The sequence below is a fragment of the Eleutherodactylus coqui genome, chromosome 12 (genome assembly GCF_035609145.1).
Source record: "Eleutherodactylus coqui strain aEleCoq1 chromosome 12, aEleCoq1.hap1, whole genome shotgun sequence".
NCBI lineage: Eukaryota > Metazoa > Chordata > Amphibia > Anura > Eleutherodactylidae > Eleutherodactylus > Eleutherodactylus coqui.
The window spans coordinates 24,933,086-24,950,468 of NC_089848.1; the positions used below are offsets into that span (position 1 = coordinate 24,933,086).

General features: G+C 44.8%; 1 protein-coding gene across 1 annotated transcript; it reads left to right on the forward strand.

The window, feature by feature from the left end:
• The first annotated feature begins 81 nt into the window (after positions 1–81).
• Positions 82–16,520, forward strand: KIAA1143 (KIAA1143 ortholog). Its single transcript, XM_066585794.1, has 4 exons — positions 82–207; positions 5,068–5,188; positions 14,695–14,836; positions 16,101–16,520. The coding sequence occupies exons 2-4, from the start codon at positions 5,081–5,083 to the stop codon at positions 16,301–16,303; spliced, it is 453 nt and encodes a 150-aa protein (XP_066441891.1). The 5' UTR covers positions 82–207; positions 5,068–5,080; the 3' UTR covers positions 16,304–16,520.
• The last annotated feature ends 863 nt before the right edge of the window (positions 16,521–17,383 follow it).

Here is a 17,383-nt window from a genome sequence, read left to right on the forward strand (position 1 = left end):
GGCCGCGTTCGCCATCTTTGTGTAGCCTTCACCTCGTCTGTGAGGCCGCGTCCGCCATCTTTGTGTAGTCCGCGACTCCTTTGCATTACTCGGAATGTAATGTGGAGAGTGTCAGTGAGAGGTTTGTCCCTCCTGAGCTGCCGTTGGCGGGAAGGCTCTGTTTAGCTGCAGCGCAGGGACTTGTGGGTATCGGAGCTGCGGGGACAGGTACGTCCGCGGTGGCTGGGGGGGCGCTGTGCTGGAGGCTCGGTGCAGATTCCGATTTAACCCCTTCCTGCCGAGTCTGCTCCCATTTCCACCATCATGGCTGAATCTTTCGCCCCGTGTGAACGCACCCTCCAGCCGGATTCACATCACGGAAGCGCAATTGCATGCGTCTTAGTGCAACGTTTTTGCGCACGTATCAGCATATCTCGCCATGCTATGGAAAAGTGTTTTTTCCTGCATACAAGCAGAAGTCAACTGCGATTCTTTTTTGCCGCTCGCAGAGGAAAAATCGCGTCACGTTCCATTTCTAGGCGGATTCTGTGCAGACGGCTTCCATTGAAGTCACCGGAAGCCATCCAACCTGCAGCCCCTCCGCAGTCATCGTTGTGGAAAGGCAGCGGGATCCGCGGCAGCCCCCAGCGACGGGCGGCATAATCTGTAGTGCGCACATCCGCAGCACAGAATAATCAGGACAGGTACGCGGAGGGCGCAGCGCTGGATCCGGCATACGTAATCCGACCCGGCCGCGCGCAGGCCGCCTTATGAAGCCGATTGTCACATCCAAAGCATCTTAATTTGTTGTGGAAATGGCGCAGATTTTCTCCGCGGATTCATCCATCGAGGCTGCTGTCCACGGGCTTTGTGCACTGCGGTCCCCATGGCGTTAATCCGGCTCGGGGGAACGCTGTGAACGCTTTCCACAGCCCTGCGATTCTCCGCTCGCGGCTGGCAAATCGCAGCTTGCTGCGACTCTCTGTGGTGATCCTATCTGTCACATGGGCTCACCGTGGAGATCTGTCTGCCGCTCGCTCCCACGGTGGAGATCCACCGTAGGATATCACAACACCCGCGGACAGGCAGCCTAAATCCCACAGCCGACCTGCACGTTAAAATGTGGCCATTAAAGGAGATGTCCCGCGCCGAAACGGGTTTTTTTTTTTTTAAACCCCCCCCCCCGTTCGGCGCGAGACAACCCCGATGCAGGGGTTAAAAAAACCACCCGCACAGCGCTTACCTGAATCCCGGCGGTCCGGCGTCTTCATACTCACCTGCTGAAGATGGCCGCCGGGATCCTCTGTCTTCGTGGACCGCAGCTCTTCTGTGCGGTCCACTGCCGATTCCAGCCTCCTGATTGGCTGGAATCGGCACGTGACGGGGCGGAGCTACACGGAGCCGCTCTCTGGCACGAGCGGCTCCATAGAAGACTGCTGAAGACCCGGACTGCGCAAGCGCGGCTAATTTGGCCATCGGAGGCCAAAAATTAGTCGGCACCATGGAGACGAGGACGCTAGCAACGGAGCAGGTAAGTAAAAAACTTTTTATAACTTCTGTATGGCTCATAATTAATGCACAATGTATATTACAAAGTGCATTATTATGGCCATACAGAAGTGTATAGACCCACTTGCTGCCTCGGGACAACCCCTTTAAGGTGTGCCTTTGGCCAGTTTGCCATCTGTCCAGTACCGCAGGGTAATTTTAAAGCGGTGCTCCCACTTCTAGCTGTTTTCAGACAGCTCCGTACGTTGCGCAGTGGCCCACGTTGGTACTGCAGGCTGAATCCTATTGAAGTGAATGGACCTGCAGTACCAAGCTGGGCCACTGCGCAATGTACGGCGCTGTCTGAAAACAGCTAGAAGTGGGAGCACCGCTTTAAAATTACCCTGCGGTACTGGACAGATGGCAAACTGGCCAAATGCACACCTTAATGGCCACATTTTAACGTGCAGGTCGGCTGTGGGATTTAACCCTTTGTATTTCAAGGGTTGGATTCCACAGCATAAATCCGCAGCATAAATAGACGTTCTGTGGATTTATAATCTGCGGCGTTTTTGAAAAACGTTGCGGATTCGCCGTGGAAGACCTCCGCACCGTGTGAAGTGCTCTGCCAGCTCCTCCGTGGCGTGTAGGGTCAACGCTGCGGACTATCTGTGACGATCCGCCAGCGGAAACTGCAGCGCTTACTGTGAGGGCGGCCTTAGGATACTTTCCCACATGGCGGGACCCTCCTCGTTACCGCAGGGTGGGCACTGCATGGGCTGAGGGGCTGTAGATGATCATAGGGGGGTAGAAGTCGTCTGCGCGCCCCGGGTGGAATACCAGGCGTTTGTCATGTAAACCATCCGACAAAGATGAATCCTTTCAGCGTTATTGGCGCCTCAGTGTGACCCGTTATTGGCGCCTCAGTGTGACCCGTTATTGGCGCCTCAGTGTGACCCGCTATTGGCGCCTCAGTGTGACCCGTTATTGGCGCCTCAGTGTGACCCGTTATTAGCGCCCCCGAGAAACAAACTGATCTCACTTAGGGGGAAAAGAACAAAACTTCAATAATGTGGTTGCATAATTGTTCACACCCTCCTATATTGGGTGGTTGTGGTTGCGTTCAGAATCAGCCAATCACATATAACCTCCTGTTAGATAGTAGTCAGCACTCCGCTGCCATTATTTACAGGGGTTCTGGTTCTCCCATATAAAGTTCAGCTCTTCTAGTAGGATTTTATTGACATTTTCATAGATGGTCGGTAAAGATCTTAAGGGATCCGACTGTTGGAAGGTCAGGAGGAGGGGGCCAAGACATCTCCAAGACATTACATGTACCATGGAACACAGTGAAGACGTCATCATGAAGAGGATTACATTTGGCACAACAGTGACATCACCAGGAACTGGACGGCCCTCAAAAAAGACCAGAAGAAAATTGGTCTGGGAGGCCGACAGCAACAGTAAAGGAACTGCAGGAGTTCCTGGCAAGTGCTGGTTGTGTAGTCGTGTGACAACCATCTCCTGTATTCCTCATATGTCTGAGCTGTGGGGGAGGAGGGCAAGACGGAAGCCTTTTCTAACAGAAAAACATCCAGCTATGTTTTTCCAAAACCTCTATCATGTCTGCCAGGAGTCTGTGTTACGTCTGATGAGACCGAGGGGGAACTTGGTGGCCAAAATTCTAGAAGATATGTTGGCACAAAGCCAACACTGCGCATCACCAGAAGACCACCGACCTGCAGTGAAGATGGTGGAGGCGGCATCATGTGGGGGCTGTTCTGCTGCTGGCACTGGGGCTTTAGGCACGGTGGAGGGAACTATAAACCATTCCAAATATCAGTCCATTTCAGCACCAAGCCTGCAGGCCTCGGCTAAAAAGATGATGAGGAGGAATTTCACCATCAGCATGACAACAACCCGAAGCAGACCTTTAAGTCAACGAAAGAATGGCTTCACCAGAAGAAGATGGAAGTTTTGGAATGGCCCAGCCAGAGCCCGGACTAGAATCCCATTGAAAATCCGTGGTTTGACCTGAAGAGGGCGCTACACACAAGATGCCCTCGCAATCTGACAGATTTGGAGTGCTTTTGCAAGGAAGAGCGGACAGAGCTTGCCAACTCAAGATGTGCCAGGCTGATAAGATACCGACCCCGAAACACTGAATGGTCATAAAGTCCATCAGCACACTATTAGTTTCGGGGTGTTCACACTTCTGCAACCACATTAGTTTATGTATATTTTCCACCGTAATGGATGTCTGTATGTTTTCCACTGGCATCGTACGGGTAACGGGTGGCACCGAGGGGGAATACATCTGAAAGGATTCTTCTTTGTTGGATTTTTTAACATGACAAAACCTGGCATTATAACCGCGGTGCGCGGACGTCTTATATCCCCTGGTAGGTGTTACTGAAGGTCCTAAATAATCCCCCATGGGATCTGACATTGCGTTACTTTAATGCTTAGGAAACTCCAATGCAGGTTTGCTAATAATACCGCTAACGTGTTCTACTACCGGCGCGTTACATCATTACTATATGGCTTACTAATAATACCGCTAACGTGTTCTACTATCGGCGCGTTACATCATTACTATATGGCTTACTAATAATACCGCTAACGTGTTCTACTACCAGTGCGTTACATCATTACTATATGGCTTACTAATAATACCGCTAACGTGTTCTACTACCGGCGCGTTACATCATTACTATATGGCTTACTAATAATACCGCTAACGTGTTCTACTACCAGCGCGTTACATCATTACTATATGGCTTACTAATAATACCGCTAACGTGTTCTACTATCGGCGCGTTACATCATTACTATATGGCTTACTAATAATACCGCTAACGTGTTCTACTACCAGTGCGTTACATCATTACTATATGGCTTACTAATAATACCGCTAACGTGTTCTACTACCGGCACGTTACATCATTACTATATGGCTTACTAATAATACCGCTAACGTGTTCTACTATCGGCGCGTTACATCATTACTATATGGCTTACTAATAATACCGCTAACGTGTTCTACTACCGGCACGTTACATCATTACTATATGGCTTTCTAATAATACCGCTAACGTGTTCTACTACCGGCGCGTTACATCATTACTATATGGCTTTCTAATAATACCGCTAACGTGTTCTACTACCGGCGCGTTACATCATTACTATATGGCTTACTAATAATACCGCTAACGTGTTCTACTATCGGCGCGTTACATCATTACTATATGGCTTACTAATAATACCGCTAACGTGTTCTACTACCGGTGCGTTACATCATTACTATATGGCTTACTAATAATACCGCTAACGTGTTCTACTACCATCGCGTTACATCATTACTATATGGCTTACTAATAATACCGCTAACGTGTTCTACTACCAGTGCGTTACATCATTACTATATGGCTTACTAATAATACCGCTAACGTGTTCTACTACCATCGCGTTACATCATTACTATATGGCTTACTAATAATACCGCTAACGTGTTCTACTACCGGCGCGTTACATCATTACCATATGGCTTCGGTCACAAACATTGCTGTACTTTAGTTTTAAACACTGTCTCATTATCAGTTCCCTTTCAGCCATGAGTAAGAAGAATCGGGTGTCATACGTGAAGCCAGCGGAGCCTTCCTTCCTGAGAAAGTTTAAGCAGGATGTTGGCTACAAAGAAGGGCCGACCGTAGACACCAAGGTACGTGTTCCTCTGCTTCCCTTATATCACTCCTGCTTTAGTAGAGACCTGCAGTAACATGGTATGCAAAAGACACCTGTCCATCCAGGTCAGCCTATTACCCCACCAATGTTGATCCAGAAGAAGGCAAAAAAAACCCAATGAGGTAGAAAGCAATTTTCCTCATTTAACAAAAAGAAATTCCTTCCCAACTCTAATGTGGCATTCAGAATAATCCCCGATCACCGACCCTCCTGAAGTGATCAGTGATCGGCATACACACTCTCTAGTTTAGTTTACTGTATGCAAGAACTTTCAGATGGCAAACAAATTTTTCTTCTACCAAAACCATAAAAGCCACAAACCTAAATGTTCTTGTCCTCTGAGCAGCAGGTCACTCTTCTATCCCTACAGTCCTACAACAATGGGGTAAAGGTCCGCACCATCCAGGTCTTCCTTCAATGTCTGATTCTATTAGCTTTCCACAGTTGAAGTGCATTTCCACTAATCTATTTCAGCCATAGCAGCAGCAGTTTGTGCTTCAGAGCTGTTCTTTAAGCTGTAACTGGTGACTAGAGATGAGCGAGTGTACTTGCTAAGGCAAACTACTCGAGTGAGTAGTGCCTTGTGCGAGTACCTGCTGGTCCGTCTCTAAAGATTCGGGTGCCAGTGGGGAAGAGCGGTGAATTGCGGGGGGGAGAGTGTGAGAGAGAGATCTCCCTGCCGGCAGCCGAATCTTTAGAGACGAGCGGGCAGGTACTCCCATAAGTCACTACTCGCTCGAGTAGTTTGCCTTAGCGAGTACGCTCACTCATCTCTACTGGTGACCCTTTTATTATCATCAGGAAGCCGGCATCCATCATCAAATATTTCACAAGATGTTACTTTCCCCCTTCGAAAATGTTTGTCGTTGTGTGAAATATTGTGCATTTGTATGGCCCCAGACTGCATTACATAAAGCGATCTGTACATAGTCACACTAGGGCCGGCTTCACATCAGCGATTCTGCACTCTTTAGCCTCATGAACGACGCTTTTTATGCACAGATCGGTTTATTTTTCTATACTTTTTCAGCAGGGCATGTTTTTTTGCGCGCGGGACACAAACTCACATCGATTGAAATAGCTAATAGGTCTAATGAGTTTCGGATGTGTTCTTTTCCCAGCAGAATTGGCCAATGTTTCACACACCTTGTGCGTGTATTTGCGCACCACCCATTGACTTCTATGGGGACCTTTGGTGTTGTCAAATACGCAAATGCTCTATTTTTTTTGTGCGCACCTAAAATGCGTGCTCCAAAATACGGAAATGTGAGCTAAGCCATTTACATCAATGGGTTCTATTCTCTGCGTTTGTCTGAAGCCGACCTGTCAGCCAAACAAATCCGGTGGACTTGTGCTCATGCATGGTAATAAATCTTGAAAAGTAAAGGTACAGTATAAAGCATGGCGGAGCATCTGAGCCTTTGATGAGAAACGGTTGACTTGGACTTCAGTTCTCCTCGTACTCCTTGTATATAATGCAACTAAAGGTAACTTTGCCCGAATAATTGCTTGAAACAGCGATTGTCGGCGTTGGTCATCCCATGTAGACACAGCCAGCAGCAGGTCACTGAGCTCACTTAGACGTAGAGACTAGCAAGTGACGTCTCCCTCAGTGTACACAGTCTTTGTACGACTGCCTGTTTGCAATGTATAGAGGCGGTCAGCACTTCACCTTCATTCACTGAATGACTGTCGCTCCTGCGTGAAAGCACAGGAACTGTACTCATCAGGTGACTGTCATGTGGTTATACGCCCGATAGTTGTCCCATGTAGAGATGAACTGGCTACGTTGATGGTGCCATCAGCAGGAATTTGGATTTCTAGACCGTAGAGAAAATTACCTTTATGATGGACTGCTTGCTAGAGATGGGTTGCACCTTACAAAAACAGGTAAGCATATATTTGGCAGGCGCCCTGCTACATTCATCAGAAGAGCTTTAACCCCTTAACGCTGCAGGGCATACAGTTACGTCCTACAGCTTCGGGGTATTATGAAGGGAGATCACAGGTCGATCCCGCTCCATGCAACACGGGTGCAGGACTGTTTCTTACAGCTGGCATCTGCCCGCAACAACTTAGAAGAGCAGCACTGCTCACCATAGCTGTTAACCCTTTAAATGCCACAATCAAATCTGACAGCGGCATTTAAATCCCTTGACCGATGTTTGGGGGCCCCATCCAGCCCCCCCCCCTTCCCCGCGATGAGATCGCAGGCTGCCGGGGGCCTTCTGAAAGATCCTAGGGCTGTCATCACAGAGTACCTATCAAGCTATGCCTGTACCGTAGCTTGATAGATTGCTTGTCAGATCACAGTATAATGTAATGCAGACTGCAGAAACTGCAGGGAAAGTGTCAGAAAAGCTAATAATGAACTGAGGCGTGCAGGAGAAGCCAAAGGCAATAACAAGTATATTGTGGGTATGTCAAAGGAAAAATCAAAGAAGCTTTAGGATTTTTACAGGATGAAAATGGTGAATTGGTTAAAAATAATGTTGAGAGGGACGAATTTTTAGACACCTATTTCGTAACTGTTTTCACTCACAAAGTAAATACAACATCAACTCATCTTCCCTGTGCTATTGGGGGAATATACAAATGCAGGCTATCTGTAAGCAAAGCAGAGAGATGGTGAGGTAATTGCTGAACCACTCGCCATAATCTTTGAAAATTATTGAAGAACAGGAGAGGTCCAGAAGATTTGGGAAGAGCAAATGTGTCCCTAACTTCAAAAAAGGGAAGAAGGTGGATCCAGGAAACTGCAGGCCTGTGAGCCTGACTTCTATACCTGGAAAGATCTTTGAACAAATTATTATTAAGCAGCATGTATGCAAGTACTTGGATGAGTAATTAACCAGAGCCCGCATGGGTTTGTAACAAACAAGTGATACCAGACTAATGTAATTTCCTTCTATAAGAGAATCACCCATTGGGTTGATCAGGGAAATGCAGTAGATATAGTTTATTTTGACTTTAGTAAAGCATTGAAAAAATGACCAAATCTGGGATTGACAAGGCAACTGTTAGGTGGATTCACAACTGGCTGAGTGATCGTACTCAAAGAGTGGTCATAAATGGCTGTACATCCAAGTGGAAGAATGTATCAAGTGGGGAACCACAAGGCTCTGTCCTAGGCCCAGTGTTGGTCAACATTTTTATAAATGATCTGGAGGAGGGAATTGAGGGGAAACTGATCTTATTTGCCAACAACATAAAGGTAGACAGGATTGCTAACACTAGAGAAGAGGGAGAGAGAATTCATAAAATTCATAAAAATAAAAATCAAGCTTGAACAGTGGACTTTGAGTAAGACCGGCTTCATACGGGCTATAAAATCTTGCACAAATATGAACCCCATTCTTTAGAATGGGGTCATACACATGAGTGATGTTTTCCTGCATGGCACCATGATGCGATGCTATGCAGGGTACAACTTGCGGCCTTGTGCTTGCTCTTGCATCGCACCACCCATTGTTTTCATTGGGGCCAGCAGCATCGAACCATGTGCAAAGTGCACGCGATGTGGTGTCTCCCATTGAAAACAATGCAAGGAACTCCGCAAACCACCGCCGTGGCTGGCAGTTGCGGCGGCGGTTACCTGCATCCCCGAGTTGATGCGAAGCTGTTTTCACATGAAAACGCCTTGCATCCCTAAGGATTTCACAAGGATGACAAGTGTGATATGGGGCAAGCACTCAAGTATTTTTGTCAGCTCCATTTAACCCCTTGAGTGGCACGCCCGGAAATTTTCCGGGACGAGCTCCACTGCCCATAGCGATATAGCACGGAAGATGTCCGGGCTATGTATCACTATGGGAGCTGCAGAGCACAATGCCACAAGCTGTGGCATTGTGCTCTGCCTGCACAGTCCCATAGAGAACCAGTGCAGGACCTTGAAAAACAGAAGCAAGAAGATATTGCTGATCTGCCGGCAATCTCCCGCTTCTGAATTCAAACTCCTGCACTAGTTTGTTTACAGGTTGCCACAGAGACCATCGACTTGACAGAAGCAAGCCTATGGTCTCTGGCAGGGAGAGCTGGTGCTTGGCTGTCAGAGGACAGCCAAGCACCAGCTCTTACAGCAGAGATCAGAGAAAACCTCCGATCTCTGCTGTTAACCCTTTAAATGCTGCAGTCTATGTGACTGCAGCATGTAATGGGCTGTCACCATCGGACCCCCAGAATGTGATCAGGGGGTCCTAATGGGTCTCTGTGGAAGTCCCTTAAAGGGACCAAAAAAAAAAAAAGTAAGAAAATAAAAACAAAAACACTTGTCTCCCTTTACTTTGTAAACAATTAAAAATAAAATTACACATGTGGTATCCGTGCGTTGTAATGACCCAGAGGAGGAAGTTAGTACATTATTTAACCCCTTAATGACACGGACCCTTTTTTTTTTTTTCTCGTTTCTTTTTTTCCTTCCCCCGCTTAAAAAAATCATAACTCCTTTATTTATCCATCAACGTCACTGTATGAGGGCTTGTTTTTTGCCGGACGAGTTGTATTTTTCAATGGTCCTATTTAAAATAATATATAACGTACTGAAACACTTTTACACAATTCTATGTGGAGTAAAATGAAAAAAAAAATGACATTCTGCCATCTTTCAGTGCGTTTTGTTTCTACAGCGCACAAACTGCAACAAAAATGACTTGATAACTTTATTGTATGGGTCAGTACGATTACTGCGATACCAAACTTGTACACCATGCACGTTCACCATGTGGGGTAAATAATGCACTACTTTGATAGATCGGGAATTTACGGACGCGGTGATACCACATATATATTTTTCTTTTATGATTTAGATTTTTTTTAATATAGATATGGCAAAAGGGGGGTGATTTAGGCCTCATGTCCACAGAGAAAATTAGGTCCACTGCGGATGAGCTTAAATTCCTTTTTTATTCTTTCATGCGGGAGATCAATTGAGCTATGAGCTCCCGCACGCGTGATCCGCACTTAAATGGAGCATGTTGCGTTTTTTTTCACGCACATTAAACTTTTAAATACCATCCGCGGGTATTTATCTACCCACTGGTGGTCAGTGCATTCCAATGGGAAATTTTAGATGCGGATCACGCGGTAGATTCACTGCAGATTTTAAATATTATTTTTCCCGTGGACATGAGGCCTTAAACTTTTATAACTTTTTTTTTTTAAGTGTAAAAAGTCGTGAAAAAGAAGAAAAACTATAACAATTTGGTATTGGCGTAAATGTACTGGCCTGTAGAATTACTTTAACACATTATTTATACTGCTTAGAGAATGCAGTGAAAAATAAAAATAAAAAACATGTCAGAATTACAGATTTTGTTAATCTTACCACTAGGAAAAAATTGAACAAAAAGCGCTCAAAATTTTACATGTTCCAAAACATTAGATAAATGAAGACTGGAGTTCATCCCGCAATTAACACGGCCTTCTAGAGCGCTGGCAATGGGAAAAAAATACGGCTTTTGGAATGTGGCGACACAAAAGCAAACCTTCAAGAAAAAAAAATGTTTTAAATGTACAAAAACAGCAAAACATGAACAAACTGTATAAACTTGGTATCGCCGGAATCGTGCCGACTAAGAGAATAACGTTATCACATTATTTATTCTGAACGCGGTAAGAATGAAATCCAAAAAACAAATGGCAGAATTTCTTTTTTTTCCTCCATCTCCCTACAAATGTTTTTACAAAAGTTATGCAATACATTATATATACCCCAAAATGATGCCATCAAAAAGTACAACTCGTCCCGCAAAAAACAAGCCCTCATACGGCCGTGTACATGGAAAAATGAAAATTTATGGCTCTTGGAACGCGACTGCAAAATTAGTTGAAATTAAATGATTAAACCATTTTAAAAAACCTGCCCTGGTGGGTCTGAGAGGGGGGTAAAAAACTTTCCACTCAAGGGGTTAAATGAATGGATCACCAACTGCGCATGCTTGGCCAGCGCTCCATTCATTCTGACATCACTGCTGGGGAGAAGCAAAACCTGCAGTGACAGACAGAGAGAGACATGGGGCCCTATTCTTGAGATCAGTGGGGGTCTCAGTGGTGAGGCCCCCACAGATGCAAGTTATCCCCTATCCTGGAGATGGGGAATCACTTATAATCTTGCCACAGCCCCTTTAAGAATAATACCCGATCCAATGCTGCCTGAAGAAATGTAGTCTTATACTTTATTCAGTCAGTTGGGGACCCTTCAGCATAGGTTTTGGGGTACACTGTTCATAGAAACACCAGTCTGTGTTTTCAGGGGCAAATTTGTTAAAACATATAAGCTATTGATAAATGTAAAACTATTTGCGCTCCCCTAATATGTGGTGTAATTGGAGCCCTGTTCCCACCCACCTCGGCTTTCTTCGCTATTCTTCATTGGCTTCTAGCAGCTGAAGAGGGACCGCATGAAGGGGTATATAAAGTGCTATACACCTCTATGAAAGCCATCTTCAGCTGCCAGAAGCAAATGAAGATAGCTGGGGGCACAGGGCTCAGGTGGGCACTGCCACCCTCTACTCCTAGCGATCAGTAGGGTCTCAACAGCGGGACCCCCTCTGATCAATACTTTGGACTTTTCTACGGCACGTCAAATGTTATCTGATGGTGTAGTCAGTCTTTAAGGCTAAATATTAACATTCTGTATTAACAGATTCCCACCAAAACAAATTCTCCTGTGTGATGAGATAAATCGTCCTCATCTGTATGCAATTACCGTATTCTACCTGAAGTATAGCCGTCGTCGATGTTTTCGGACTTCACTCTCAGTTGAGATATAACAGACCTGAGGACAATTGACTTTGCTTTCCTTTTTAAAATTCAAATCCAGGCATCCTATTGGCTGTTAAGAAATGCAGTTACCATAGTGACAGAAGTACCTTCAGATTTAAAAGGACACGTCTCTGTTATGGGACTAGAGTATATTTAACTGTATAGTGTATTTCATAGAATTCTACATAAAGCAAGCACCTGTAGCTATAAAGTGTGGAAATATCATTATATATCTTTGCAGATTTCTACATAGTCACTTGTGGAAGCTACTGAGATATCACTGTAGGAAAGGGAAAATCACTTGTTTGAGTGTAAAGAAAATATATTGATATATTCAAAGATTTTCACCTGACATTTTTATTTTCATGGTTCAGGAAGGGTATCGTTTCTCCTTGGGGAGAGCACCTAGAAGCTGTGAGACTTACAAGGCCATCCATGCTCCTCTGGGAAATATGCAAATGGAAAGATGGAACAATAGCTCTGCAGCGCCACCTATTGGAAGGCAGCATTCCTGCAAGTCAATGTCAGTTATTTTAACCGGCCTTGTAACAGTGTCTGGGAATTGTGAGACAAAGCCAGAATAACCATGCACAGACAACTGTTTCGGGGTAATTGCTCCTTCTCAGTGTGCAGCAGTAAAAATCCTATAGACTTGTGTCATGAAGAGCCTTCCAATAGGTGGTGCTTAAGAGATATTGTTCCATCTTCCTATTTGCATATTTCCCAGATGAGCATGGATGGCCTTATAAGACTCCTCACATCTTCTAGGTGCTCTCCCTTTTGTGACTCATATCTATAGTCCTCTCACTAGCCAAGCCAGCAGCCTACTGCACACTGATGAGTGGCAATCATCCCATAACCGCTATCTGTGTATGGTTAATCTGGTTTTGGCTCACAATTCCCAGTCATTGTTATAAAGCGTGTTTAAAAAGTCTGAAATTGACTTTAGGAATGCTGCCTTCTTATAGGTGTCGCTGCAGAGGTATTGTTTTATCTTCCATTTGCGTATTTTCATTTTTAATGTAGAGTAGATGTAAATATTCGTCTAATTGAAGTAACGTTTTTCTATGAATATACCTTTTATAACGTAAAGATTAGAGATGAGCGAGCACCAAAATGCTCGAGTGCTCGTTACTCGAGTCGAACTTTCAGTGATGCTTGAGAGTTCGTTTCGAGTAATGAACCCCATTGAAGTCAATGGGCGACCCGAGCATTTTTGTATATGACTGGTGCTCCGCTAAGGTTTTGATTTGTGAAAATCTTAGCAAATCACCAAAGTCATGTAAAAAACACAGAAATGGATAGGGCAGGCGAGGAGCAACATGCAGGGCTACATTTCGGGCTCCGAGGTCTCACTATTAAGCCACAATAGTGGCAAGAGTGAGACCCCCCCCCCCGCACTGTCAGCATAAAGATCGTTCTCCTCTGCCACAGCTGTAACAGCTGTGGCAGAGAAGAACGGTGTTAGCCCATTGAATTCAATGGAGCCGGCAATACAGCCGGCTCCATTGAAAGCAATGGGCTGCCGGCGAGCGCGGGATGAATTTTCGGGAAGGGCTTAAAAACATAAGCCCTTACCTGAAAATCATCCTAAAATGTGTAAAAAAAAAAAAAAAAATGTATACTCACCTTTCCGCTGCAGCCGGAGTTCAGCCGCGTCTGGCCCGCAGTTCTCCTGAACTGCTCTGAGTAGTATTCAGCAGCCGGGAATTTAAAATCCCCGCCTGCTGAATGGGCTGCCTCTGATTGGTCACAGCCTCGCCAATCAGAGGCAGCTCTCACTCACACCCATTCATGAATTCATGAATGGGTGAGTGAGTGCTGCCTCTGATTGACTCAGCGCAGGGACCAATCAGGGGCAGCTCTCGGCTGAATGGTCCCTGCGCTGAGCCAATCAGAGGCAGCACTCACCCATTCATGAATGGGTGTGAGTGAGAGCTGCCTCTAATTGGTGAGGCTGTGACCAATCAGAGGCAGCTCATTCAGCAGGCGGGGATTTTAAATCCCCACCTGCTGAATACTACTCAGAGCAGTTCAGGAGAACTGCCGGCCAGACGCGGCTAAACTCCGGCTGCAGTGGAAAGGTGAGTATACCTTTTTTTTTTTTAACACATTTTAGGATGATTTTCAGGTAAGGGCTTATATTTTTAAGCCCTTCCCGAAAATTCATCCCGCGCTCGCCGGCAGCCCATTGCTTTCAATGGAGCCGGCTGTATTTCCGGCTCCATTGAATTCAATGGTCAGTGCTTGTTTACTCGAGACGAGTACCGCGTGGTGCTCGTCTTGAGTAACGAGCATCTCGAGCACCCTAATACTCGAACGAGCATCAAGCTCGGACGAATATGCTCGCTCATCTCTAGTAAAGATGTATCTCCATCATAAAGGTTATTGCATATTGCCGTATCGTTTTCATCAGTGGTGGTCCGATTTCTGGACTGGATAGTTAAGGGACTGAGATCCCTTTGCTGCTTCTCCTGCAGACGCTCCCACCAACTTCTTACAAAAGTGTCGAGGGTTTTGTACAAATGCAGAAAGTTGCAAATTTATGTACAAGTATCACTCGTGCAAGAATTTATGACTTTTTATCTCCAGAATTCTAGCTTCAACTCATTTGTGAATTGTAACCCTGTTTTCATTCTTCGGGGATGTGGCAAAGGGGACAGAATGTGGAAAATGTATATATTTAATACTTTTTTTTTTTTACCTTGTTTCTCCTTACAGCGACAGGATCTTCCAGTAATAGCAGATGATAGTGACGGCAGTGATAAGGAGGATGAACTTCCGCAGGTTGTGGTCCTGAAGAAGGGTGACCTGTCTGCGGAGGAGGTCATCAATATTAAGCAACAACTCAAAAGTTCCAGAGGTTTGTGAATTTACTTATTTGTCTCAAGACGTCCAATTGTATAAAGCATGTTTTCTAAAGACTCAACTCTTCTGAGGAAGGGTGACATTGACCTTAGTATAATCTTGTGTTAGCTGTGTGTAGCCTAAGCCTGAATTTTCCGTGTTTACCTTGAATTACACTTTAAGTTCAATATTTACAGAGATATTATGGCATGTGCATCTAGTTTTATTGACAAAAAGAGAGCTATCCTAACCTACAAACAAGGGATCTGGTACGTTTTTCCCCCCAAATAAGACTCTGTCTTATTTTTGCCCCAGAAGAGACACTAGGTTTTATTTTTGTGGGAGGTCTTGTTATACTTACCTAGCAGGCTCAGTCCAGGTCCCTCCCGCTGCTGTGCACTGCCCTGACGCGCTTCCCGCACTCCTCGGCCGCTCATGCAACATCACTTCCTGGTTATCTGTTGTTTTTTTCCCCCTCCTATTCATTCAAGATCTTGTTAGAAAGAAAAACCCAAAAAATGGCTCGGAGTCCTTAATGGGAAATAAAACTGAAAACCTACTTACCTTTGTACAAGCTACTGAAACAGTCTTGTAGGCATCTGGCAGCAAAAGCAGTGGTCCATCTTGACTATTACTGATCCCTCCTGTCTCAATCATTGGCAGAGGACCCCCTTAGAGGCAGGCGGGGCTCATCTGGTTTTGATTCCATTACAGACAAAAGACATAAGAGAAAATTGCATAAACCCCCTAACTATTTAGTTTTGCATATGCTGGCCGCGGAGTGAAGGAGAAGAGGTAGTTGGAATGGATGTCTTCGAGGATACGTACAGAAGAGTTTATATTTTTAAAGGGGGTATCACCATCTATTGGGCTGCAGACTAAAAAAATTACCTAGGAGCCGTTGGCTCCTAAACTGAAGAATTTAGTAGCCAAATAAATTAATTTGTTGCCCACTTTGAAATACACGTATACTTAATGTCATACTTGTGTTGCGGTTCCCTCCACATTGGTTGGCTGGGAGTGTTGTTGTTCCTACATGGTGGTCCTGCGCCTGGCGGTGGATATAGCGTATCCTAGTGATATACCTTCACTTCTGTAGTAGGATCTCTAGATTGCACTATGGCACAGAACAAGATCTTGGCGGCAGGATGATGATCATCATAGTTGGTGGAGCCAATAAATGTTTCATACTTCAGTATTTCTTTAAAAACCTTGTTCCCTCCACACACGTTTGTATTTTAGTAATATGTTTTTCTTTTTAATCGTATTTATTTTCACAGATGAGGAAGCCGCCCCTGCAGATGGAAAGATTCTGTTTAAAAAGCCAGCAAAGCGTTCCACCGGGGACAAGTTTACAGGTATAAATGCGTCCTCCAGCAAGAAGAAGAAACACGAAGAAAGCAAGGAACCAACATCTGCTGCATCCAGCCAAAAACAAGTGCGGAATACCAGCTTACTGTCTTTTGACGAGGACGAAGATTAGATCAGAAATGGGAAAAAAGTCAATGGAATTTTTTTAAACTTTATTTAAGAACTCTTACCTCCGCAGAGAACATGCTGGACCTTTTTTTTCCCACTTTCTTCCTAATTTTTTTTTCGTTTGTGAAGTAATTTATCTATTGTTAATAGGCCTTTTGTATACAGAGCTTTGTATCAATACATTGAAGGTGTAAGTGGAATAAAAGAGTCCTTTAAAGTAATATATTTATAATCATGAAAGTGTAAGAAAAACATCTCCTTGAGTAAAAATATGTACCTACGACACGGATTGAACGAGCTGCAGACGGTTTCCTCTCCTGCTGAGAAAATCCGTGACGCGTCCGCAGCAGAATTGATAAGCTGTGAATTAGAAAATTAGCAGAACGCCCTCAATTCTGTGTTTAATTTTTTTCCACAACATGTGGATGATTTAAAAAAAAAAAAACAACAATACTATACTGAATATTTATTATGATTTTCGGTGCGCGATCTGCACAAAAAGTCTTCACCAACCCTACAGAATGTGAATGCACACTGACATTAAAGCCGTTTCCCATTTTATAATGTTATATGATGTATATCCCATCACTTTATGATTGTTGGGTGTATGACCTCTGGGAGCTCCACCAATCCTGAGAGTGAAAAGTAGTCAATGACTTTTTTGCAGAACACCAGCACTGTGTCCACCTGTACAAGCGGATGGCCAGGAATTCTGATGTGCAGAGAAAATTCAGGGGGTTGAACCCTGCCGATCGTAAAGTAACAGTATATTCTGGTGATATGCCATCGATTTAACCCTAAAAGCTGATACAACTTTGGCAACCTAATGCAACTGACTTAAAGGGGCTTTCCGGGAAAAATTCTATTGATGATCTATCCTCAGGATAGGTCATCAATAGGTGATCATCTGAGGTCCGTCGCTCAGAACCCCACAACCAATCAGCTGGTTGTGCGCTTACTGACAGCACCAGAAATACACCAGGGTCAGAGTGGAAGCCACTGTTCAGACCCTGGTATAGAGGACAGCTTTTGTAACTGCAAGCATGTCTCCCTTTGATTTAAGCAAGAGTTCTGCCTGCAATTA